This window comes from Pristis pectinata, chromosome 5 (genome assembly GCF_009764475.1).
Source record: "Pristis pectinata isolate sPriPec2 chromosome 5, sPriPec2.1.pri, whole genome shotgun sequence".
NCBI classification, from domain to species: domain Eukaryota; kingdom Metazoa; phylum Chordata; class Chondrichthyes; order Rhinopristiformes; family Pristidae; genus Pristis; species Pristis pectinata.
Genome location: NC_067409.1, coordinates 55,537,584 through 55,565,026, shown reverse-complemented (window position 1 = coordinate 55,565,026; position 27,443 = coordinate 55,537,584). Strand labels below are relative to the sequence as shown.

General features: G+C 42.8%; 1 protein-coding gene across 2 annotated transcripts in view; it reads right to left on the bottom strand.

The window, feature by feature from the left end:
• The window catches only part of gabbr2 (gamma-aminobutyric acid (GABA) B receptor, 2), a 692,216-nt gene that overhangs the window by 94,778 nt on the left and 569,995 nt on the right, over window positions 1-27,443 (bottom strand). For both annotated transcript variants that reach the window (XM_052016888.1, XM_052016889.1), the window contains one exon: window positions 11,544-11,651. In XM_052016888.1, coding sequence (XP_051872848.1) covers window positions 11,544-11,651 — 108 coding nt within the window. The remainder of the gene's footprint in view (window positions 1-11,543; window positions 11,652-27,443) is intronic.

Below are 27,443 nucleotides of genomic sequence, written 5' to 3'. Positions count from 1 at the left end.
ATAAAACAAATTGGATACACATAGAGAGCTGCAGCTAAGAAAATCCACTGAGTTACAGAGTAATAATAACTTGTGGTGTGTGAACAATCAAAATGGCTTTGAATTTTGAAATGTTGTGTTTATATAAAATGAAACTGAAATATAAAATGGTACCATCTGGTGTAACATTTTTCCTTAAGATCAGAAACTATTTAAATCCTCCTACTCCAAACAGAGCAGGCCAGAATTTTCACAATCATCCCTTCTATTCTCAAAGTATAATTAATGCACATAAGGTAAGTTCTTTTATTTACCATGTGATTAGACTGGACAATCAAACTGATTTGCTGGCTCTGCACTCCCATCATACAATACAGGAATAAATGAAGGAAGAAAGTCAAAGGAAAACAAGAACTGCTGGACATGCATGTGCTGTAGCGTCAATTCTGCTGCTGCCGCTCCCTGAGAAATCACCATCTCTGTGCACCTTGAAGGACCTTGGGGTGGATTTTAACATCTGCAGGTATGGGACCAGGTCACAAGCTAATTATGCTGAAAATAACGGCCTCTACCCTGCTAACCCCAGTGCATCAGGTTATGAGCAAGAATCTCTTCAAGAAAGGTGAGTGAAAAATTTCCATGTACAGAGAGGATAATAACAACAGCTTTGAACTGAGTATGGGTTGAAAGAGATTCATAGAGTTATACAGCATGGAAGCAGGACCATTGGCCCAACTTATCCACACTGACTAAGATGTCCATCTACACTAATCTGTTTGGCCTCTCAATACTTCCTATCCATGTATCTGTCCAAATGTCTTTTGAACATTGTAATTGCACCTGCCTCCAGCAGTCCACCCCCCGCCCCACCCCTGGCAGCTTATTGTATATACCCACTGCCCTCTATGCGGAAAAACTGGCCCCTTTTATATCTTTCCCCTCTCACAAACCTATGCCCTCTTGTTTTAGACTCCTCAATCCTGGGAAAAAGATTATGACTATTTGCCCGATCTACGCCTCTCGTAATTTCATAAATCTCAATAAGGTCACCCCTCAACTTCCTTTGCTTCAGGGAAAACAATCCCAGCCTATCAAATCTCTATGCATAACTCAAGCCATCCAGTCCAGGCAATATTCCTATGAACCTTTTCTGCACCCTCTCTAGCTTAATCATCCTTCCAATAATGTGGCAACTGGAATTGCACACAATTCTCCAACTACAGCCTAACTAAGTGTAACATGATGTCTGATCTCCTGAACTCAATGCCTCTACCAGTGAAGCCAAGCCTACTATATACTTTCTTCACCACTATGCCTATGTGCGTCACCACTTTCAGGGAACTACATACACGTATGTATGTAGTTACCTGAAAGTGGTGACACACATAGACATAGTGTCACAGTTTGAAATCACTCCCCAGGGTGCTGCCATTCACTTTGCACGTCCTGGCCTGGTTTAACTTCCCAAAATGCATCACTTGAAACTCCACCAGCCATTCCCTTGCCCATTTTTTCAGTTGATCTAGATCCTGTCTTCAACCAGGTCAAATTAATGAAGGTCTGTGGAAGATTAATGACACTCGTCAGAATTGTCACAGTAAGAATATATGGAATTATACTCATTTTTCACTTGCTGCTGACTCATCTGTGTGAATAAGTGTTGTCTACTATTGGCCAAAACTTAGTGAATTCTGTTGCCCATGGTCACACATTCCAGCATACCTTCCATCATCAGAGCTCGCTCCTCTGCTCATACTAGTGATGATATTTGCCCCGACATTCAGAGCTCTCTCCTTCTCTCCCCATGAGTTAGAATAATGCCATGGGTTGATGGGAGGGATGGAGGGTATTTGTTGACAGAGGAACTTTGTTTCAGAAACTGAGGTGGAATATCAGCAGTGGCTGGACAGATTGGAATGTGAGGATGCTTAGAGAAAGAGTTGGTAATGCATGGTTAAGAAGGAAATGAAGTACATGTGTTAGGGTGTGGAGAGGGGAGGGCAATATGGAAATATTATACACATCAGAATATAAGCAAACATGTACTAAACTAGCCTCTGATAATCAGGTGAGGTAACCATGCAATTGGAAGCACTGCATCCAAGAGCGGGCTCCATACTCCTTCTGCGACCTTCAGTGAGACTTCCTTGGCTTCAGTGGCAGATTTTTTTCCACATCTGCTCCTACAGTCTCAGCATGACTTCAAATGAGGAATAACTGTATAGCCTTGGCTTGTTTGCATTCCTCTTTCTCCATTCCCAGTGTCCCATAGCTAGCTTCATGTGCTATAATCCTCTAAACTGGACCTGACACTGAGTTGTTCAAATCATCAGCAGGCCATTCAAACTAGTCAGTCATGAAACCTGAAAATGATGTGTTAATGCAGGGGCTAGGTTAAACATTCACTGTGACCTGAGTTTGCAGAAAACATCAAGAATTTCCTGTGCACCACTGAACCCCAACCTTTCACAATGTATTTCAACATTATGTAATCACACACTTTTGAATAAGAAATTTTGAAAATGACTGAGCATCAGCAAAATTAATATTAACATTTATTTATCCTTTCCCACACAAGCTTTTCAAGGCAATTATTACCTAATAATCTGCATTATGTGAAACTGTTATTCAGATTGTTATATTGATTTGGAGAACATAAAAGCAAATTTATTAAAGACACCTCAATTAAAATCAGTGCAGAACCACTACGAATATGAAACTGTCAACAAAGGGAAATGGAAACACAATTTAAGATAAAGAGGGGAAAAAAAACTTCAAATACCAAAAATGATTTGGAAATTGTAGACAAAGACAAATGGGCCAGTACTTCATCGAGAGTTTCAACAGAGGTGAAGGCCATTCAGCCCATCATGCTTGTTCTGGTTCTGAATACAAATAATCAATCAAGCCGCAGTGTACTGTTCTTTCCAATAAATGTTACATATTATTCCTTTCCAATTGCATATAGAATTATAGAAAATTTATGACACAGCATGTTTGTGCTGGTTAAAAGAGAACCATAGCCTTGCAGGTCACATCTCTTCAAGTGTCACTTAAGTGTGATGAAGAATTCTGTGCCCACTGACCTTTCAGGCATCGAGTTCTTGCCCGCTACCATCCTGTGGTCAAAACATCTCTCCTCATCTCTCTTCAAATCTATGTTAATTACTTTGTCTTTGGAGTTCAAACCAGAATTTCAAAACATGGCAGCATTGCGAACTGCAAAGAGGGATTGCAGCATAAACACACTGGTGGAAGGGCAGATGCATGACAGATGAAGTTTAATGTGGAGAAATGAGGTGATGCATTTTGGTAGGAAGAATGCAGAGAGGCAATATAGAATAAAAGGTACTGTTCTAAAAGAGGTTCAGGAGCAGAGGGCCTTGGGACTGCAGGTGCACAAGTCATTGAAAGCGGCAGGGCAGAAAGAGCATCCACCATTCTGGGATTTATCAACAGAGACAGAATTTAAAAGCAGGGAAGTGATGCTGAATGTTTATAAAATAAAACTCATCCGGCCTCAACCGGAGTATTGTCAATTCCCGACAGAACTTTACAGGAAGGATGTGCGGCCATTAGATGGGGTCAGAAAAGATATCTGAGAATTGTTCATGGGATGAAGGACTACAGTTACAAGGATAGATTGGAGAGACCAGGACTTCTCTTTTTGGACGAGAGAAAGCTGAGGGGAGATTTGGCAGAACTACGTAACATGATGGGAACACAAGTGACTTCAGTGCTTATATCTGGAGCAAAAATCAAACTGCTGGAGGAATTCAAACCAGTCAGGCAGCATCTGTGGAGGCAGAGGGAGAAGTGAACTTCAGTAGGAAAGTAGAGAAGTTGAATTTGTTTGCCATTAAACAGAATGTTAAAGAGAAATACATCTTTTCATTCACAGGAATGTAGATCTACCTCCACAAATGGACAGAATGGATATAATGGGATCCTTCCCTTTGGTCAGAGTGGATATAATGGGATCTTCCCTTTGGTGAAGAAGTTTTAGACTAAAGGCCACAGGCATCAATTAAGGGGAAGAGTGATATCAGGAAAAGCATTTTTACACGCCATACAGTTGGGATCCAGAATGTACTGCATGCAGATATAGTGGAGGCAGGTTCCATTGTGGCATTCAAGAGGGAATTGGAGAGATATACCTTACTTCGTATTTATGTTTCTTAAATTTCATCAGCCCTGAGTTTGTCTGCTTTACCTGATCCTCCAGAATTACATTATTATTTTCATCACTGTTGACTACGTTTCACTGCTTCCGCAGAGAGAAAGCAATTTCAAGCAGAAATTCCTTCAGAATTGCTTTCTCAGCATGTAGGCCAGACAAGACATTAACTGTCCCTCTGGCTGCAATGTCTATTTCCTTTTATTTTTCCCACTATTACCATGCTGCTCTGAGAGTTTTGGAAAAAATAGTATCTCAAATATTAACCCTTCTTGCCGAAAACAATGATTGATCTGCTGTGAATTTACAGCATTTTCTGAGACGGAAGTGAGGAGGAGAAAGGAGTCACAGAGCCAAAGAGTAATATGGCATGAAAACTGGACCTTTGGCCAACTATGTCCATACTGGCCCTCAAGTACCTATCTATACTGATCCCATTTTTTAGCACACACCTGGTAGCCTGCATTGCCATGTTGTTTCAAATGCTCATCTATAGACGTACATCAGAGCACAAGGAAATAGCAGGAGTTGGCCATCTGGCCCCTCAGGCCTGTCCGTTAATATGATCGTGGCTGATTACGCTGGCCTCAACTCAGTATAGCAGTATAGCACACGAACAGGCTCTTTGGCCCACGATGTTGTGCCAAGCTAATTAAAGTGATAATTAAATGCCTAACTAAATGAATCCCTTCCGCCTACACAATGTCCATATCCCTCCATTCTCTGCACATTCATGTGCCGGTCTAAGAGTCTCTTGAATGTCTCTGTCGCATTTGCCTCCACTACCACCCCTGGTAATGCATTCCAGGCACCTGGATTTGTGTGAACATAGAGCATAGAATAGTACAGCACAGGAACAGGCCCTTCGGCCCACAATGTTGTGCCGAACCAATTACATTAGTAATAAAATGCCCAACTAAACTAATCCCTTCTGCCTGTTCAATGTCCAAATCCTACTATATCCCTCACATTCATGTGCCTATCTGAAAGCTTCTTGAATGCCTCTATCACACTTGCCTCCAGAACCATCCCAGACAGTGCAATCCAGGCACCCACCAGTTCCTGTGTAAATAACTTGCCCCACACATCTCCTTTGAATTTATCCCTCTCACCTGAAATGCACGTCCTCTGGTATTAAACACTTTGACCCTGGGAATAAGATACCAGCTGTCTACTCTATCAATGCCTCTCATAATCATGTAAACTTCTCTCAGGTCTGCACTCAGCCTCCAGAGAAAACAACACAAGATTGTCCAACCTCTCCTGATAGCACATGCCCTCTAATCCAGGCAGGACCCTAGTAAACCTCTTCTGCACCCTCTCCAAAGCCTCCACATCCTTTCTACAATTGCAATCAGCATTGAATGCAATACTCCAGATGCAGCCTAATTAAAGTTTTATAAAGCTCCAATATAACTTCCTGACTCTATGCCTTGACTAATAAAGGCAAGCATGCCATATGCCTTCTTCACCACCCTATCTCTGCCATTTCTCTGCCCATATCTGCAACTGATCTATATCCCACTGTATCCTTTGCCAACCTTCTGCACTATCCACAACACCACCAATCTTTGTATTGTCTGCGAGCTCACTAACCCACCCATCGACATTTTCATCCAGGTCATAGGACTATCACAAACAACAGAGGTCCTAGTATGGATTCCTGTGGAACACCACTAGTCATAGACCTCCAGCCAGAATAAGTCCCATTGACCACTACCCTCTGTCTTCTATGGGCAAGCTAATTCTGAATCCAAACAGCCAAGTCACTGTGGATCCAATGCATCTTAATCTTCTGGATGAGCCTACCATGAGGCACCTTGTCAAATGCATTATTTAAATCCACGTAGACGACATTCACAGCTCTATCTTCATCAATTACCTACATCACCACCACAAAAACTCAATCAAGTTAATAAGACGCAACTTGCCCCGCCCAAAGCCATGCTGACTCTCTCTAATTAGGCCATTGTTTTCCAAATGTTCATAAATGCTATCCCTAAGAATCCTCTCCAACAGCTTCCCTATCACTGACATGAGACTCACCATTCTATAGTTTCCAGGATTATTCCTATTTATCTTCTTGAATAACGGAACAATATTAGCTACCCGCCAGTCCTCCAGGACCTCGCCTGTGGCTAAAAAGGACACTAAGATCTTGGTCAAGGCCCTGGCAATCTCACTTCTTGCTTCTCTCAATAACCTGGGGAATATCCCATCAGGCCCTAGGGACTTATCCACCTTAATGTTCGATAAGAGACCCAACACTACCTCCTTCTTTATCTCAAAATGCCTTAGCATATTATTACACTCCACACTGATCTCATTACCCTCCACGTCCTTCTCCTTGGTAAATACTGAGGCAAGTACTCATTTAGGAGCTTGCCACATCCTCCTCTTTGAAGCATATGTTCTCTCCTTTATCCTTGAGCAGTCCTGCTCTCAATATGGCTTAAATGTTGTAGGAGAATGTGCCTCTACCATACCCTCAGTGGTAACATTTCTTGTACTAATGGTGTTGAGTCTGCATGAAAGGATTACTTGTTTTGTTAAGAAAGAGGACCTTAAAAATATCATTTATGTCTTTTCAGAACACCTATAAAATTTTACAGACAATGAAGTGTCTATGGAGTAGACTGACAATAAGACATAAAAGGCATGCAGCAGCCTTAGAGAATGTAGCACTCCCTCAGTCATGCAGTAGTGTACGTGGATTTGCGTGAACATAGAACAATACGGCACAGGAACAAGCTCTTCGGCCCACAATGTTGTGCCGAACCAATTACATCAACGCAACCGGTCCATGCCGACCAAACTGCCCATCGAAGCTAGTCCCACTTGGCCCATATCCCCCTAAACCTTTCCTATCCATGTACCTGTCCAAATGTCTTTTAAATATTGTTAAAGTACCTGCCTCTTCCGTTTCCTCTGGCAGCTCATTCCATATACAGACCACCCTCTGGGTGAAAAAGTTGCCCCTTAAGTTCCTATTAGATCTTTCCCCTCTCACCTTACACCTATGCCCTCTAGTTCTTGATTCCCCAACCCTGGGAAAAAGGCTGTGCGCATTCACTGTATCTATGTCCCTCGCGTCCACATCTCTAATAAGATCACCCCTCAGTCTCCTACACGCCAATGACTAAAGCCCTAGCCCGGTCAACCTCTCTCTGTAACTCAGTCCCTGGAGTCCTGGCAACATCCTCATAAATCTCCGATGCACTCTTTCCAGCTTAATGGAATCTTCCCTACAGCAGGATGACCAAAAGTGAGCACAATACTCTGTGTGGCCTCACCAACGTGTTATACAACTGCAATATAACCTCCCAATTTCTATACTCAATGCCCTGAATGATGAACGTCAGTGTGCTAAAAAGTCTCCTTCGCCACCCTGTCCACCTATGATGCCACCTTCAAGGAACCGTGTACTCCTAGATCCCTCTGTTCTACCACACTCCCCAGGGCCCTACCGTTCACTGTGAAAGTCCTACCTGCATTTGTCTTCCCAAAATGCAACACCTTGCACTTATCTGAATTAAACTCCATTTGCCATTCCTCAACCCACTTACCCAACTGATCAAGATCCCTCTGTAATCCTTGATAACTATCTTCACTGTCTATGTCACCACCATTTTTAGTGTCATATCCGAACTTATTAACCATGCCTGGTGCATTCTCATCTAACTCGTTGATATAGATGATAAGTAACAATGGGCCTAGCACTGACACTGGAGAACTGCTTGTCACAGGCTTCCAATCTGAAAAACAATCTTCCACCATCAAACTCTGCTCCCTACCATCAAGCCATCTGTGTATCCAATTAGTCAGCTCTCCCTGGATCCCATGCTATCTAACTTTCCATAACAGCCTACCATGCGGAACCCGATCAAAGGCCTTATTATAGTCTATGTAGACTCCATCTATTACCCTGCCCTCATTGACCTTCCTGGTTACTTCTTCAAAAAACTCAGTCAAATTCGTGAGACATGATTTCCCAAGCACAAAGCCATGGTGATTATCCCTAATCAACCTGTCTTCCAAATGCATATATATCTTATCCCTCAGAATCCCCTTGAGTAAATTACCTACCATAGATGTTAAGCCTACTGGTCTATGGTTCCCAGATTTTTCTTTGCTACCCTTCTTAAACAAAGGCACAACATTACTCACCCTCCAGTCCTCTGGCACCTCACCTGTGGCTAACGATGATGCAATTATCTCAGCCAGGGCTCTCTCAATTTCTTCTCTAGCTTCCCACAGTGTTCTTGGATATACTTGATCAGACCCTGAAGATTTATCTACCTTCATATGTTTTAAGACATCCAGCACCTCCTCTGCTGTAATGCACAATAATTCTCCTCAAGGAGGCACCATCTATCATCAAAGATCCCCATCATCTAGGCCATGCCATCTTTTCGCAGCTACCTTCAGGCAGGAGGTACGGAAGGCTGAAGTCCTATACCACCAGGTTCAAGAACAATTACTTCCCTTCAACCGTTCGGTTCTTGAACCAACCAGTAAAACCCTGAACACTACAGTTTAGCAACGCGATAATCAATTTGATCACTTTGGACTAAAAGGGACTTTGTTTTTCTTTTTGTTCTAATTGTGTTCTTTCTTGTAAAATTTGTGTATCATTTATGTTTAAGGTTTGTTTTTCTTGTGAATGCTACTTATATGATGCTGTGTGCCTGTGATGCTGCCTCAAGTAAGTTTTTCATTGCACCTGTGCATACATGTACTTGTGCAAATGACAATAAACTCAACTTTGACTATCCCTAAGACATCCCCATCAACTACCTTAAGTCCCAAAGTCTTCATGTCTTTCTCCATGGTAGAGGAGAAACATACATTGAGAACTTCACCCATGTCCTGCAGCTCCACACGTAGATGTCCACTTTGGTCTTTGAAGGGCCCTATTCTCTCCCTAGCTACATTTCTTCCCCCTTAATATACATAAAATCTCTTTGGCTTCTCAATCTTCTCTGCCAAAGCTATCTCATGTCCCCTTTTTTGTGCTTCTGATTTCCTTCTGAAGTACACTCCCGCATCCCATGTACTTCCTCCAGGGATTCACTTGATCCCAGCTGCCTGAACCTGAACGATGCCTCCATTTTATTTCCTGACCAGTCTCAATATCCTTCATCATCCAGGATTCCCTGCTCCTGTCAGCTTTGTCCTTTACTCTAACAGTAACATGCAGACCTTGAACTCTCATTATCTCACTTGTAAAAGCCTTCCACTTGCTGAATGTCCCTTTGCCCACAAACAACCTATTCCAACCAACTTTTGCAAGTTCCTGTCTAATACCATCAAAATTTCCCTTGCTGCAATTTAGAACTTTAACTTGTGGACCAAATCTGTCCCTTTCCATAATTAATTTCAATGGAACTATGGTCACTGGTTCCAAAATGCTAACCCACTGTCACCTCAGTCACTTGTCCTGCCCTATTTCCCAGGAGTAGGGCAAGCTTTGCCCTCTCCCTGGTGGGGCCTTCTATATATTGGCTGAGGAAACTTTTCTGAGCACACCTAACATATTCTGCCCCATCTAAGCCCTTAGCACCATAACAGTCCCAGACTATGTTAGGAGAGTTAAAATCCCCTACTATGACAACTCTATTATTCTTGCAACTTCCTGCAATCTTCCTGCATATTTGTTCCTCTAATTCCTGTTGACTATTTAGGAGCCTATAGTACAATCCCAACAAGGTGATCATCCCTCAGCCCCACCCATAAAGCGTCACTGGATGATCCTTCAGTAATATAATCTCAGACTACTGCCATGATGTTTTCCTTAATCAGAAATGCAATTCCCCCTCTATCCTGCCTACAGCACCAGTAACCTGGGACATTTAGCTGTCCGTCCTGTCCCTCTCTTAGCCATGTTTCTGGAATAGCTATAATATCCATGCCCTGAGTTCATCAGCCTTACTTGTCAGGCCTCTTGCATTGAAATAAATGCAATTTAATCCAACAGTTTTTCCTTGCTCCCTGCCTTGTCTACTGACCTTACTGGCACTTAATTCTGAATCAACTTCCAGCCTCCCATCTGCTTCAATGCTGCTTTGGATCCCACCCCTCAGCCAATCTAGTTTAAACCCTTCCTCCCTTGTAGCACAAGCAAATCTGCCTGCTAAAATATTGGTCCCCCTCCAATTCAGGTGCAACCCGTCCCTTTTGTTCAGGTCACCTCTGCCCCAGAGGAGATCCTAATTGTCCAAAAGTCTGAATACCGGCTCCCTACATCAACTCTTTAGCCACACATTCATCCGTCACATCCTCATATTTTTACCCTCACTAGCAAGTGACACTGGGAGTAATCCAGAGATTACTACCCTCAAGGTCCTTTTCTTAACCTCTTTCCTAGCTCCCTATATTCACTCAGCAAGACCTCATCCCTCATGTTGGATAGTAGTGAACTTAAGCAGTGCTGTAGCTCCATCCATATAGACGAGAGGGAATATTCTGTCACATCCTTAACTTACTTGTAGATGCTGGAGCGGTTTGGAGGGCTTGAGAGGTAAGACACACAGTAAGGAGCCTATGCCTAGCTAATGAGCAGTGTTCAGTGGCTGATGTAATTCCATTTCTGCCCACTGAGGACTGTGAACAGATGCATTGTTGAAAGTTGTGACTGATAACCAAGTTACCTATTCCTTTACCTATGCCACCTCTCCTTTTCCCACACTATTCATATTTTCCACCCACATCCTTTACTCCCAATGCCACTGTCCTGCTTAGCAGGAAAATCAAAAAGACAGAATTTTTAATCATTTTCATGCAAAAGATATTTGTAGCTTGAAATCAGAGAGGGTTTTAAAATTAAAAGTTATAAGGATACAATTGAAAGCTTGAATTTAATGAAGTCAGAATTAGGAAAGGATATAACAGGAACACAGTTGGTGTGGTGGAACTGGCAGCCCTTTGGGCTGAGCATGAGAATTCAGGAAAGACATCAGAAAAGATGCAATTGCCAGCATAGATATAACAAGTATCAAATCTCTCATTGGCATCTCTGAATTATGACACAAGGAAGGAGAGATCATTGCTGATCCATCAAGAGACTATACCAAACAGAAAGGGAATCATGCACTTACAATGTGCTGGAGAAACTACCCCAGCAGCAGTAAATATCTTTCGATTGAGTTCATGACAAATAGAGAGCTAGTCTAATCCTAAATTGACTTAAGGGTGTGCATAATATCTGCAATTACACCTTGTGACCCTAAAGAGACATACTAAGATGCACACAACTGCAAAATGACATATTGTGCATTTATATAGATTCTTTGCTTTATAAAACAGCACATTCCCTGACTTACAGTGAACAGCACCACAGATCATCTGCTGAAACATGCACTGAACATTTCAGTCAGGAGCTACTTACTTTTTTCTTCATCTTTACGTTCTTGAATATGGCGTGAACTCTCCATGTTTTTGCAAACATGGCTCCAAATGCGGTTGTGTAGCCAACTGTAAGAATCCAAGTTCTAACCTGAGTGACAAAAAGAGGAAAATGAAGGTAAAGAACAACCTTTAATTAACCAAATCAACACTTTACAATCACAGAACATTATTTATATTCAGGGAAGAATGCCAATCAATTAAAATATTTACATTCAGAGAGTCTGCAATATTATTACACCGCCCAGAATTACAACACTGCAAAAGTTTTCCTAAAAATTACGCTCCAGCTTTAGACAGGAAATAACCACATTCTAATTTTTAAAGAAGTTTTAAAATTTAAATGCTTTGTTGTTTTGTTATTTAGTTATCTTTGAATATGAGCCAAGAAATATAGGCCTCAAAATCTTGTTTGCATTAGAAAACAGGCACTGAAAGTAGTGAAGTTTAAGGGACCCATGACAAATTGTTCTGGTTCCTTGCATCCGAAATTCATCACAAACCTTGCAGAGTGATTGAAGCACTGAAATAATGTGAATTGTGTTGTTTTGCACATTAGCACGCAATAAAGGGGAGTAAATTCAGTAGTCTCATAAGTCAGCAGAACTTAATCGGTGCATGTCCCTCTTAAAGGATAGAAGTTGGAAGGGTGTGGAGGGATTGTTCGCTGATTACCATTTTAATTGCAAATCATCCCAGCATTCCAACAGTTTTCCCAGCAGCAAATCCCAGGATAGTGATCAACAAGTCAGCTAACCCACGATGGGGTAACAGCATGCGTGGTCCCACCGTTAGGATCACACCTTGTGGGCCGTGCCCTCAGTACAAGAGGGCACGGCTTTAAGGTAATGGGTGGGAAGTTCAAGGGAGATATCAGAGGGAGGTTTTTCACCCAGAGAGTGGTTGGTGCATGGAATGCGCTGCCTGGGGTGGTGGTGGAGGCTGATACGTTGGTCAAGTTCAAGAGATTGTTAGATAAGCATATGGAGGAATTTAAAATAGGGGGAATATGTGGGAGGAAGGGATCAGATAGTCTTAGGAGTGGTTTAAAGGTCGGCACAACATGGTGGGCCGCAGAGCCTGTATTGTGCTGTGGTTCTATGGTTCCATTAGTGTAGAAGGCTGCTCATTGGCTGGCATGGGCACGGCGGGTTGAAGAGCCTGTTTTTGTGCTGAATGATTCTGTGATTCAGTGCCACTCAGACAATGCCATTGCTGATGCCTGTCGAGCTAGTCCAGAGTACTACCGCCATGTGAGATGGTTTTGTCCCAGGCCCACAGATACCCAAGGTTATCCTCAAGGCCATCCTCTCCTTTTGGTGAGTCACCATATGCCAGTTAAGCTGCAGCCACAGGAAAGAACCTGCATTAAGTAAATGACCACACAGGCCATTAATTGAGCAAAAACTGACATCACTAAGTATCGTGTGTTTTTTTTGAGTGTTCATGGAAATGCACAATTCAATTTCACAAGTGGTGAAGCACATGAAAATGTCGTATTGAGATTGGCAATTGAGGTTGTGACACCTTATATGAAAAAAAGGACCATAATTCATATAAATTTCGAGGGAATAGTGAAGTTTCAGCAGGGGATACTGGTGTAATTGACTTTAATGGATATTGACCTGACCTGTAAGATATCTGGAGATACTGACCTGTAAAAGTAAAATTATTAAATACCTCTACTGATGTAGAGGAAAGTGACGTTGCACATTAACATCCAATAAGTTGAATTCTGAATCATTTCCTCATTACTTTTTCAATGATCAAAGTGTTCAGTACTTTTGTGAGAATCATTTTGTTAAATTATGGAATAGAATGGCTTTTCTGCTGTGACCTTGTTATATTCCTTTGGCATCTCAGCTCAACTTCATAACACTCTGAAACTTTAAAGCTATTGAATTCAGCAACATAATAAAAAGGAGAGAAAGAGCGGAAAATCACAAAAGGTTAAATGAATCTAATCTAAATTTGAAACAGATAATCTGCAAAGGATACCACACAATAACACTTGGATGGTCTGTTCAACATTCTTGTAAATAGTTTGCACAAAAATCTTCACAAAAATCTGATCAGGTCATTTAAGAAGATTTACGAGGATGTTGCCAGGACTAGAAGGCCTGAGTCATAGGGAGAGGTTGGCCAGGGCTGGGTCTTTATTCCTTGGAACATCGGAGAATGAGGGGAGACCTTATAGAAGTGTTTAAATCTATGAGAGGCATAGATAAAGTGGACAGTAACAGTGTCTTCCCCAGGGTAGGAGAGTCCAAAACTAGGGGCCATAAGTTTAGGGTGAGAGGGGAAAGATTTAAGAGGGACCTGAGGGGCAACTTTTCCGTGCAGATGGTGGTGAGTATATGGATGGAGCTGCCAGAGGAAGTGGTTGAGGCAGGTACAATAGTGTTATTCAAGAAGCACTTGGATAGGTACATGGAAGAGTGGGGCTTGTAGCATTAAGGGCCGAATGCAGGAAATTGGGACTAGCTGGGTGAACAATATGGTCGGCATGGACTGGTTGGGCTGAAGGGCCTGTATCTATGCTTTATGACTCTATGTGCCAATGTCCCTCACAGAATATTGAAATAAATTGAGTGGGCAGATAAAAGGCAGATGCAACATAATGTGGGTGAATGTGAAGTTATCCATAATTACGAGGGATGTGGAAATCCATCCTCAAATTCGGAATGTATGTCATGGCATTTAACCAATGGATCTGCAACAGAACTAATCAGTCAAGAATGGTGTCAAACAAGGCTGCATCATTGTCTCAACACTTTACTCAATCTTACCCACTGCACTATTGCATGATTCTTCCAACAAACTTCCCACGTGTGTAGACCTAATCTTTAGAACTGAATGGAAGCCATTCAATCAATAGCAATTACACTCCAGAATCAAGATCACCTAAACCTCAGCCACTGAGCTGTAGCAATGCTTTATTGTGCATGCCTGGAGGCCAAACTCCAAGAGATTATCACTTCATTTACCAAAGCATACTACAAGAACGGTTGTCTGTTGATCTCTTTTTCTCTTCACCAGTGTAAGCACATATGTACACTCACATGCATGTAAACCATCCAGTAATTCTCACGTAATTTTAATTAGAATCCTAGAACTAGGTTGGTTTTGATACCATTTCTTTATAGGGGAGTAGAGATCACCATCACATCCCCAGCATAGAATCATAGAGCAATACAGCACGGATACAGACCCTTCAGCCCAACAAGTCCATGCTGACCACGGTGCCCACCCAGCAAGTCCCAATTTCCTGCGTTCGACCCATATCCCTCTAAGCCCTACCCCCGCATGTACCTGTCGAAGTGCTTCTTAAATGATACTATTATACCTGCCTCAACCACTTCCTCTGGCAGCTCGTTCCACATACTCACCATTCTCTGCATGGAACACTTCTCATTCTCCTATAGTCACCATGAGGGTCACCCCTCTTTCTCTTATGTTCCAAGGAATAAAGACCTAGCCCATAAGTCAGGGTCTCCTTATAACTCAGGCCCTCTAGTCCTGGCAACATCCTCGTAAATCTTTTCTGCACTCTTTCCAGTTTAACCACGTCTTTCCTATAACAGGGTTCCGATACCGGTGCCATCAAAACTGTGCATAGTACTCCAAGTGCAGCCTCACCAACGACTTATGCAACTGCAATGTAATGTCCCAACTCCTGTACTCGGTGCCCTGACAGATGAAGGCCAGCAGGCTAAACGCCTTTTGCACTACCCAGTCTACTTGTGATACTGCTTTCAATGAACTATGCACTTATACTCCAAGGTCCCTCTGTTCCATTACACTCCCTGTAATCTACGATAACCTTCTTCACTATCAACAACACCTCCTAATTTTGTGTCATCCGCAAAATCACTGACCAAGCCTTGTGCAGTCGTATCCAAATCATATATATATAAATAACAAATAACAAGGCTCCCAACACTGATCCCTGCGGCACATGATTAGATATCGGCCTCCATTCCAAGAAACAACCTTCAACCACCACCGTCTGCTTCCTACCGCCGAGCCAAATTTTGCATCCACCTAACTAGCTCTCCCTAGATTCCATGGGACCTAACGTCCTAGAGCAGTTTATCCATAAAGTCCAAATAGACAACATCCACTGCCCTACCCTCACCTACCCTTTTGGTTACCTCTTCAAAGAACTTTAAAAGATTCATCAAGCATAACTTCCCATGCACAAAGCCATGCTGCCTCCTCCTAATCGGACACTATCCATCAGAATGCTGATAGATCCTGTCCCTCAGAATTCCCTCCAGTAACTTTCCCACCACTGATGTCAGGCTGACTGGCCTGTAGTTCCCTGGCTTGTCCTTCCTAACCTTCTAAACAATGGAATGACATTAGCCATCTTCCAGTTTTTGGGAACTTCACCAGTGGCTAATGATGAAGCAAATATCTCTGCCAAGGGCTCTGCAATTTCTTCTCTAGGATCCCACAAAGTCCAAGGATGCACTCGGTCAGGCCCTGGGGATTTATCCACCATAATGTGTTGTAAGGCTGAAAATACCCCCTTCCTGGTAATATGAATGTTCTCCAAAACATCTCCACTTGTTTCCCTTGAGCAACCATGATTTTCTCCTCGGTAAACACAGAGGAGAAACATTTGTTTAAAATCCCACCCATCTCCTGCGGCTCAAGACATGGGCGGCCCTGCTAATCTCTATGGGGACCTACTCTCTCCCTAGCCATCCTTTTACTTTTAATATAGCCATAGAACCTCTTGGGATTTTCTTAACCTTACCTGTCAGCTCCATCTCATACCCTCTCTTTGCCCTCTTAAGTGTATTCTTAATCTTTTTATAGTCATCAAGGGAATTAATCATCCTTGACCTCCTAAACCCAATGTATACTTCCTTTTTTTTCCTGACCAGAGCCTCAATATATCTCGTCAGCCAAGGTTCCCTGAACTTGCCGGGTTTACCCTTCACCCTAACAAGAACATGCTGCTCCTGGACTCTTGATAACTCACTCTTAAAAGCCTCCCACTTGCAATTCACTCCTTTCCCTTCAAACAGGTTCTCCCTATTGACCTCCGCTAGATCCTGCCTAATTCCTTCAAAATTAGCCCTGCTCCAGTTTTGGACCCTAACCTGCGGACTTGTCCTATCCTTTACCATCACTACCTTAAAACCATTAGAATTATGGTCACCAGAGCCAAAGTGCTCCCTGACTACCTCTTCAGTTATTTGTCCTGCCTCATTCCCCAAGAAAAGGTCCAGTATTGCACCCTCCCAAGTAGGGACCTCTACATATTGACTCAGGAAACTTTCCTGGACATATTTCACAAATTCCACCCTGTCCAGGCCCTTAACACTCTGGGCAGTCCATTCAATACCAGGGAAATTAAAATCTCCCATTAATACAACCCAATTATTCTTACAACTAAGACCAATTTCTCTGCACACCTGCTCCTCAAGTTCCCACTGACTATTGGGGGGTTCTATAATACAGCCCCATTAGAGTCACCTTCCCCTTCTTTTTCTAAATTCTACCCATATGACCTCACTGGACGATTTCCCCCAAGAATGTCATTTCTAAGTACTGCTGTTACATCCTCCTTTATCAATAAGACAACACCCCCTCCTTGCTTACTTGTACCTCTGTCACGCCTGTAGCATCTGTATCCTGGAATATTGAGCTGCCAGTCCTGCCCTTCCCTCAGCCATGTTTCTGTTATGGCCATAACATCCCAGTCCTCAGAGCCAATCCACACTCTGAGTTCATCTGCTTTACCTGTTAAGCCTCGTGCATGAAAAATAAATGCAGGTTAAGTGAGTATTCTTTTCCCTCCCTTTGCTGTGCTCCTGGCTATCCTGATTACTAAACTTGCTCTTGCTGGCTACTTCTTTGTCCCATGACTTGCTCCTGCTCAGAGTCCCACTCCCCACCAATCTAGTTTAAACCCTCCCATGTAGCATTACCAAATTTCCCTGCAAGGAAACTGGTCCCTCCCTGGTTCAAGTGCAACCCATCCCTCTTGTACCAGTCACCTCTACCCCAGAAGAGATCCCAATGGTTCAACAACCTGAATCCTTGCCCCCTGCACCAGCTCCTCAACCACACATTCATCTGACCTGTCCTTCTATTTCTGACCTCGCTAGCATGTGGCACCAGGAGTAATCACTACCCTCAAGGTCCTGCTTCTTAACTTCTTACTTAACTCCCTATACTCATTCTGCAGGACCCCATCCCTTGTTCTACCTATGTTGTTAGTACCAATGTGTACAATGACCTCTGCCTGTTCGCCCTTATCCCTTGAGAATGTTCTGCAACCGCTCAGAAACATCCTTGACCCTGGCACCTGGGAGGCAACACACCATCCTGGCGTTTCTTTTCCGGCCACAGAATCTCCTGTCGTCCCCCTCACCGACGAGTCTCCTACCATTATCGCCCTGTCTGACTGCACCCTTTCCCTATGAGCCCCAGAGCTGGTCACATGAAGCCTTTGTGACTCACTTTTCTGTACAAAGTACTGTTGTTGGTTCCAACTTCACCAAATTCAGCAGGTGAGAATGGACTCATGAAAAATATAAAGCAAAACAAAGTGCTCATTTTGAACAATTACTTGTTCACATAGCTGGTGGAAGTGCTTTTAATTACATTGAATCTTTTCTTTAATTTAAATCTACTACTTAGCTAGGAGGTGCAATTTTATGTGCATTACAGATAATCAGTTTCAAAGTGAAATCTATAACATAGCTTTGGAAAATACTTTTGTGTGTAATACATGCACATTATGTTTAATCAATTGAAAAGAGGGTTTAATTCTGTTAAAATTGTGCTAAATTATTATATAGTAAACAAGGTCACTGTGGTCATACTATACAAATAAGCTTGCCTGAAGGTAAAATGTTTCCTGATGTAGAACAGCTTTTTGTTCTTAGGCTTCTTTTAAGGCAGTTTATTAATAGGCCAAGTCTTGTGGCTGTGGCCAGCAGCTCCAAAGAGAACAGTTGGCATTTAGCCATTCACAGTTAAGTCCTGTACTTACTGGGAACCACTTTAAGTCTGGGATGGTTGAGTGAAAGACCTCATTCTGTCCTGTTGCCGGACTCCATTTAGAGTCCGACAACATTTCACTGAGGAGCTTGCTTCTCCAATCCGATGCTAGCTAGACATGGCATCGGACTAAATACCATTTCTTTGAATGTGGTTTCAAGATTAGGAGGAAAAATAAATTAATTTCTTCACCATTTCACTTATTTTAAAATGATTTGAATTATCTTAGTGTTTTAATGAGTTTTAATTAATTTTAAATAATTTATGTTTAATTATTTGAAGCATTCTTAATACTTCTTACACAAAATGTGTATTGGTCCAGATTCCAGCATCTGCAGAATCTTTTGTGTCTCCTTAATACTTCTTAGTTGTCTCTGAGTGTCAGACACTTATAATCTTTGTAATGATTTGACAGCTTTGACAGAAAGGAAGGCTCTGCCTGGAGACCAGGCTGGGAGCAAAGGCTGTCAGGGTGTTCTGTGGCTGGGGCCTCAGCAGAATGCCACCTGAGGACTTGCTATAATTGGGTGCCTTGTGGTTGTGCGGGTCAGCTCAACCATCGCTCCCCTTTATACCTAAATCAATGTGGGCAGGCAGAAACTACTGGCAGCTACACAAATCCAGGTCAATTGAGCCAGTGTGGTTTCGGGTCTTAGGTAATCAAGGCAGTTCATTGCCTATTTCTCATTGCACTCAGGGTTAACATCACAATTAGGGATTGGAGTCAAGTGGAACCAAAGCAAATGAAAGTGGCGGTTACTCTTACCTGAAGGACAATTGTGAACCAGTTAATGACAAACAAGCAGTTTTTTTCCAGTTATTTTTATGTGCATGATTACAAATGATCAGATTTATTCCACTCAATTCACAGCTTGCCATGTGGGATTTGACCTTATGACCTCTGAATTACTCTTCCAGAACGTTCCACTATATTAGTGGTGCTGGTGATGTTTTTGCTCTATTAATAAATGTTGGTAAACCATTGTAATCCACCAGCAGTTGAATTTCTCTGACTTTCAGGAACTTAATGTACAGCTGCTTCAGGATTTAGAAGCAGCGAATAATGTAACATAGAAAATGCTGACCTTTTTCCACTATGAATCTTAAACAGGGAAATTTTGCCTGAAATTAAATGAACTTGAGAAGGTTATCCTGAAATTGCTTTCAAGCTCCATTATTATTTTTCCCCTCACATGTCTTCAGCAGTTTTATTGAGGTCTTACTGCATCAATTGCATAGAAACAAAATAAACAAGTTGCAGAGGTTAAGAACACACCTTACACTAAATAACTTAATTACATTTAGTAAAACAGTAGATTTTATTACCAATGTCATATCTGTGAATAAATATGGTTAGAGGGGCAGATAAATGGACAACTTATTAATTTGGATGTTATCATCAACTCTGAGCTACCTACACCGTTTACTTGTTCTGAGACTTCAGAAGAGGGTCATGTTAATAAATTGTTACTAATTTAAATCTGATCAAGTCCCATAGGGAGTCATGCAACCATGAAAAGGTTGGCAGCTGCCAAAATCAAAGAGATGCAACGTGTTAACGAGAAATAGATATCTCATTTCATGCAGCCATTGAAATGTAAATGTAATACCATATAGTCTGGCCAAATAGAAATTCCATTTAACTTTGTTCCTAATTAAAGGTGATAAGCAGGTTATCAGCTCCTTCCCAACTATATACCTTTGGTTAATGCAGTTCATTTTCTTTCTATTCTGGGTTTTGTCACAAAAACTTAAGCCAAAAGTGTTTCCTCAGTTATGAAGCAATTCCAAAACAACTTGCAAAATATAGTCTACTCCATCAAGCGCTTAAAACAATGTGTGATATCTTTGTACCATGAAACGTGATGTGGTGAGTTGATTCCCAAGTTAAGTAAAACCCACTTTCTGAGGACTTATAGGAACAGGATATGTTGGACCAATTTTTGTTCTAACTCAGAATGTTCAGAGGGCTTCACTTCCCATTCTTCCTTACCCCTACTCTCACAATGTTTCAATACAATACTGAGACTTCAGTAATCCCATTCTGAAAATAGTCACTTTCTCTGGAAAGCTGAAAACTGCTTTTCTGCTTGAGAAAATTACAACACAACAATAAAAGTTGATATTTTTGACAATTGTAACTATACATGTAAGCACAAACACACATTTACTATTGTCCACGTTCAGTTCCTTGGAAGTATTATTTTGCACCATCACTCCCTACAGAGCAATGTGTATGGACCTAGGACTTCTGCAGTAGTTGGGACTCTGATGTGCAAATAATTGTTTTGCCCATTGGAAAGGCTTTCTCATGCTTGAGTGAAGCTCTGAAGGCAAACAACAAATCCTTAGTTTATCTGTTGGAGTCATCGTAAAACTTGACTTGCTCCACCTCTCAGCACCCTTCTCCATGTGCAGCTGATTGCCAATCATAGTGGCACTCTGCACTCTAATCATCCTTGAGGATTGCAAAGGATAATAAATCATCTTTGCAGCATCTCAAAATTAGTGCAGCAGTCTGTTGTTCTTTACAAATTTCAGGATACACCATATTCTTCAGGATCCTCTGATCCTTTTTTTCACTTAACGCCATCAAGCCACTTTAATCTTTCCTTGCTAAAATGACATGCAAGTATGGTTTAACTCTTGCAACTTTGTCACCTGCCTTGCCATCTTCCTTGAAGAATTTTACACAGGCAACTTGGCTGAAAGCTATTTAATCTTTTGGTTTATTTTTAACATTGGGTTGCTCATATTTCTGAGTCACATGGGAAAGTGGATAAAACATATCTCATAAATATATATTCATGCTTTAAATAGAACCATAGAACAATACAGTATAATACAGGCCCTTCGGCCCACCATGTTGTGCTGAACTTCAAACCACACCTAAGACTATCTAACCCCTTCCTCCCACATATCCCTCTATTTTAAATTCCTCCATATGCTTATCTAACAATCTCTTGAACTTGACCAACGTATCAGCCTCCACCACCACCCCAGGCAGCGCATTCCATGCACCAACCACTCTCTGGGTGAAAAACCTCCCTCTGACAACCCCCTTGAACTTCCCACCCATTACCTTAAAGCCATGCCCTCTTGTATTGAGCATTGGTGCCCTGGGGAAGAGGCACTGGCTGTCCACTCTATCTATTCCTCAATATTTTGTTTTCCTCTTATCATGTCTCCCCTCATCCTCCTTCTCTCCAATGAGTAAAGCCTGAGCTCCTTCAGTGTCTCCTCATAATCCATACTCTCTAATCCGGGCAGCATCCTGGTAAACATCCTCTGCACCCTCTCCAATGCCTCCACATCCTTCCTATAATGAGGGTACCAGAACTGGACACAGTACTCTAAGTGTGATCTAACTAGAGTTTTGTAAAGCTGCAACATTACTTTGTAGCTCTTAAACTCGATCCCACGACTTATGAAAGCTAACATTCCATAGGCTTTCTTAACTACCCTATCCACCTGTGAGGCAACTTTCAGTGATCTGTGGATATGAACCCCCAGATCCCTCTGCTCCTCCACACAGCCCATCATCCTGCCATTAACCTTGTACTCCACCTTGGAGTTTGTCCTTCCAAAGTGTACCACCTCACACTTCTCCGGATTGAACTCCATCTGCCACTTCTCAGCCCAGCTCTGCATCCTATCAATATCCCTCTGTAAGCTTTGACAGTCCTCCACACTATCCACTACCCAACGATCTTTGTGTCATCTGCACCCACCCTTCCACCCCCTCATCTAAGTCATTAATAAATATCACAAAAAGTAGAGGTCCCAGAACCGATCCCTGTGGGACACCACTAGTCACAGCCCTCCAATCCAAATCACTCCATCCACCACAACCCTCTGCTTTCTATAGGCAAGCCAATTCTGAATCCACACGGCCAAGCCTCCCTGGATCCCTTGGCCTCTGACCTTCTGAAGAAGCCTACCATGTGGAACCTTGTCAAATGCCTTACTAAAATCCATGTTGACCACATCTACTGCACTACCCTCATCAGCCTTCCTGGTCACCTCCTCAAAGAACCCTATCAGGCCTATGAGGCAAGATCTTCCCTTCACAAAGCCATGCTGGCTGTTCTTAATCAGACCATGATTCTCTAAATGCTCATAGATCCTATCTCTTAGAATCCTTTCTAAGAGCTTACCCCCCCACAGACGTAAGGTTCACTGCTCTGTAATTCCCTGGACTATCCCTACTACCTTTTTTGAATAAGGGGACAACATTCACCGCCCTCCAATCCTCCGGTACGATTCCTGTCACCAACGAGGACTCAAAGATCCTAGCCATCAGTTCAGTAATCTCCTCCCTCGCTTCACGAAGCAGCCTGGGGAACATTCCGTAAGGCCCCGGGGACTTATCTGTTCTAATATTTTCTAACAGTGCCAACACATCCTCTCTTTTGATATCTACATACTCTTGAACATTACCCTTACCAACACTGTCCTCAGTGTCATCAAGACCCCTCTCCTTGGTGAATACTGAAGAGAAGTATTCATTGAGAACCTCAGCCACTTCCACAGCTTCCAGGCACATCTTCCCACCTTTGTCTTTAATCCGACATACCTTTACTCTAGCCATCCTTCTGCTCTTCACGTATGAGAAAAAAGCCTTGGGATTCTCCTTAACCCTACTCACCAAAGCCTTTTCATGTCCCCTTCTCGCTCTCCTCAGCCCCTTCTTAAGTTCCTTCCTTGCTACTCTATATTCCTCACGAGCCCTATCTGATCCTTGCTTCCTAAACCTTATGGATGCTGCCTTCTTTCTAATTAGTTGTTCCACCTCCCTTGTCACCCATGGTTCCTTCACCCTGCCATTCCTTCTCTGCCTCACCAGGACAAATTTATCCCTAACCTCCTGCAAGAGATCCCTGAACATCGGCCACATCTCCATAGTGCATTTCCCTTCAAAAATGTCATCCCAATTTATACTCTCAAGTTCTCGCCTTATAACCTCATAATTAGCCTTTCCACAATTAAATATCTTCCCAACCTCTTTGCTTCTATCCCTGTCCATGACAATGCCAAAGGTTATGGAGCAGTGGTCGCTGTCCCCCAAATGCTCACCCACCGAGAGATCTGTCACCTGACCCAGTTCATTACCTAAAACTAGATCTAATATGGCATTCCCTCTAGCTGGCCTGTCAACATACTGTGACAGGAATCCATCCTGGACACACGTAACAAACTCCGCCCTGTCTAAACCTTTGGCACTAAGTAGGTGCCAATCAACATTTGGGAAGTTCTCCCACGATAATAACCCTGTTATTTTTGCATCTTTCCAAAATCTGCCTCCCAATCTGCTCCTCGGTATCCCTGCTGCTACCAGGGGCGCCTATAGAATATTCCCAGTAGAGTAACTGCTCCTTTCTTGTTCCTAACTTCTACCCATATTGACTCTACAGAGGATCCTTCTACATTATCCACCCTTTCTGCAGCTGTAATATTGTCCCTGACCAGTATCGCCACCCCTCCCCCCCTTTCCCCCCCTCCCTATCCCTTTTAAAACTCTGAAAACCAGGAACGTTCAATATCCATTCCTGCCCTGGTGTCAGCCATGTCTCTGTAATAGCCACAATATCGTAGTCCCATGTACTTATCCAAGCTCTCAGTTCATCACCCTTATTCCTGATGCTTCTTGCATTTAAGTAAATGCACTTTAGCCCATCCACCTTTCTACTTTTATAGCCTGTACTCTGCTTCTCCTTCCTCAAAGCCTCTCTACCTGTCAGATCTGACTTTTCTCCATCCTCTTCTTCCTCTGACATATCCCTCTGGTTCCCATCCCCCTCGCAAACTAGTTTAAACCCTCCTGAACCACCCTAGCAAACCTGGCTGCAAGGACATTGGCCCCCCTCGGGTTCGGGTGTAACCCGTCCTCTCTGTACAGGTCCCACCTTCCCCAGAAGAGATCCCAATGATCCAAAAATCTAAAACCTTCCCTCCTGCACCAACTCCTCAGCCATGCATTTATTTGCCATCTCCTCCTATTCCTACCTTCACTATCACGTGGCACTGGCAGCAATCCCGAGATTGCTACCCTTGAGGTCCTGTTCTTCAGCCTTCTGCCTAGCTCCCTAAACTCACTTTTCAGGACCTCATCCCTCTTCCTACCTATGTCGTTGGTACCAACATGAATCACGACTTCTGGGTGTTCTCCTTCCCACCCAAGAATCCTGTGGACCCGATTAGAGACATCTTCGTAATTATTTCAAGCTTTGTCTTGTAAGAGACCAAAGATTCAAGCTGTTTTGTCAATGTTACTGTTGAGCTCAGTATTAAAATCTACATTGCTGTTAATTGTAAAGACTGGCAGGCAAAACTACTCAATAGTATCTGGACAAACATCATCTATCTGGAACTGGTTCTGATGAGTCCTGGTGCATGATACATTATCTTCAAGCCTACTGCTAACACAAAGATTTTGCACGAGTCAGAGAACTTGGTAATAACATTTTGCACCATAAGGGCTTCATCATCTGTAAACAAATCACTTATGATGATATCCTTCATCTTAGCTATGAACCTTGCACCATTAAACATGCCTTCAATCACATCTGGTGCTGAGATAGCTGCTCCCTTAAGCATCATAGAATGCTTGTTTTAAAAGAAATGAGAAGTAAATAATAAAGATCAAAGGAGCCAGTCCACAGCCTTGCACTGTTGATATTGAATGATTCAGATTCTTTACTTTCATATATTTGCCTTTGTATCATTGTCTAATAAGTTCACAAGGTCTAGGAACCTAAATTATGAAAGACAACTGGAAGTGTCAAAGAATGTATTAAACGTTTAAAAAATGTACATGGGTCTGCGAATGGGGTGGGGAGAGGGTGGTGGTATACGCTTCTTCTGTCAGAGCAACCAGTGTACCAATATGGCTGGTTTGCTGCAAGTCTGAGCAGAGAATGCAATCTCATGCTCTGTCACTCAGTCATTCTAATCTTACATGTTTTCTCTTCGTTTCTTTTACTGCAGGTGTCAGAAGATAGTACATACCTATTGTTGAGGGCTATTTCATCATCCATAAAGGAAATGAAAGAGCTATCTTGAAACTACTTATAGTCCAACATCTTTGTTGGTGATGAACTAAGAGCCTGGATTAATACATGGAACTATGATATTGTGGCTCTTGCAGAGACTTGGCTGTCACCAGAGCAGGAATGGATACTGAATATTCCTGGATTTCAGTGTTTTAAAAGGGATGGGGGGGGAGGGGTGGAGAAGAGGAGGAGGGGTGGCATTACTGGTCAGGGATACTATTACAGCTGCAGAAAGGGTGGATAGTGTAGAAGGATCCTCTGTAGAGTCAGTAATGGGTGGAAGTTAGGAACAAGAAAGGAGCAGTTACTCTACTGGGAGTATTGTATAGGCCCCCTGCTAGCAGCAAAGGTACTGAGGAGCAGATTGGGAGGCAGATTTTGGAAAGGTGCAAGAATAACAGGGTTGTTATCATGGGAGACTTCAACTTCCCAAATGTTGATTGGCACCTGCTTAGTACCAAAGGTTTAGAGGGGGCAAAGTGTGTTTGTAAAGTGTGTTCAGGATGGATTCCTGTCACAGTATGTTGACAGGCCAGCTAGAGGGAATGCCATATTAGATCTAGTATTAGGTAATGAACTGGGTCAGGTGACACACCTCTCAGTGGGTGAGCATTTGGGGGACAGTGACCACCGCTCCATAACCCTTAGCATTGTCATGGACAAGGATAGGAGCAGAGAGGACAAGAAGATATTTAAGTTGGGAAGGGCAAATTATGAGGCTATAAGGCTAGAACTTGCGAGTGTGAATTGGGATGACATTTTTGAAGGGAAATGTACTATGGAGATGTGGTCATTGTTCAGGGATCTCTTGCAGGAGGTTAGGGATCAATTTGTCCTGGTGAGGCAGAGAAGGAATGGCAGGGTGAAGGAACCATGGGTGACAAGAGAAGTGGAACAACTAGTTAGGAAGAAGAAGGCAGCATACATAAGGTTTAGGCAGCAAGGATCAGATAGGTCTCTTGAGGAATATAGGGTAGCAAGGAAGGAACTTAAGAAGGGGCTGAGAGCAAGAAGGGGACATAAAAAGGCCTTGGCGGGTAGGGTTAAGGAAAATCCCAAGGCTTTTTTCACGTAAGTGAAGAGCAGAAGGATGACGAGAGTGAAGGTAGGACTGATTAGAGACAAAGATGGGAAGATGTGCCTGGAAGCTGTGGAAGTGCGTGAGGTCCTCAATGAATACTTCTCTTCAGTATTCACTAAGGAGAGGGCCTTGATGACGCTGAGGACAGTGTTGGTAAGGATAATGTTCTGGAGCATGTAGATATCAAGAGGGGGGATGTGTTAGGGTAGATAAGTCCTCGGGGCCTGACGGAGTATTCCCCAGGCTGCTCCGCGAGGCGAGGGAGGAGATTGCTGAACCGTTGGCTAGGATCTTTGAGTCCTCGTTGTCCACGGGAATGGTACGGGAGGACTGGAAGGTGGCAAATGTTGTCCCCTTATTCAAAAAAGGAAGTAGGGAAAGTCCAGGGAATTATAGACCAGTGAGCCTCACGTCTGTGGTGGGCAAGTTGTTGGAAAAGATTCTTAGAGATAGGATCTATGGGCATTTAGAGAATCATGGTCTGATCAGGGACAGCTATCATGGCTTTGTGAAGGGCAGATCATGTCTCACAAGCCTGATAAGGTTCTTTGAGGAGGTGACCAGGAAGATTGATGAGGGTAGTGCAGTAGATGTGGTTTACATGGATTTTAGTAAGGCATTTGACAAGGTTCCACATGGTAGGCTTCTTCAGAAGGTCAGAAAGCATGGGATCCGGGGGGCTTGGCTGTGTGGATTCAGAATTGGCTTGCCTATAGAAAGCAGAGGG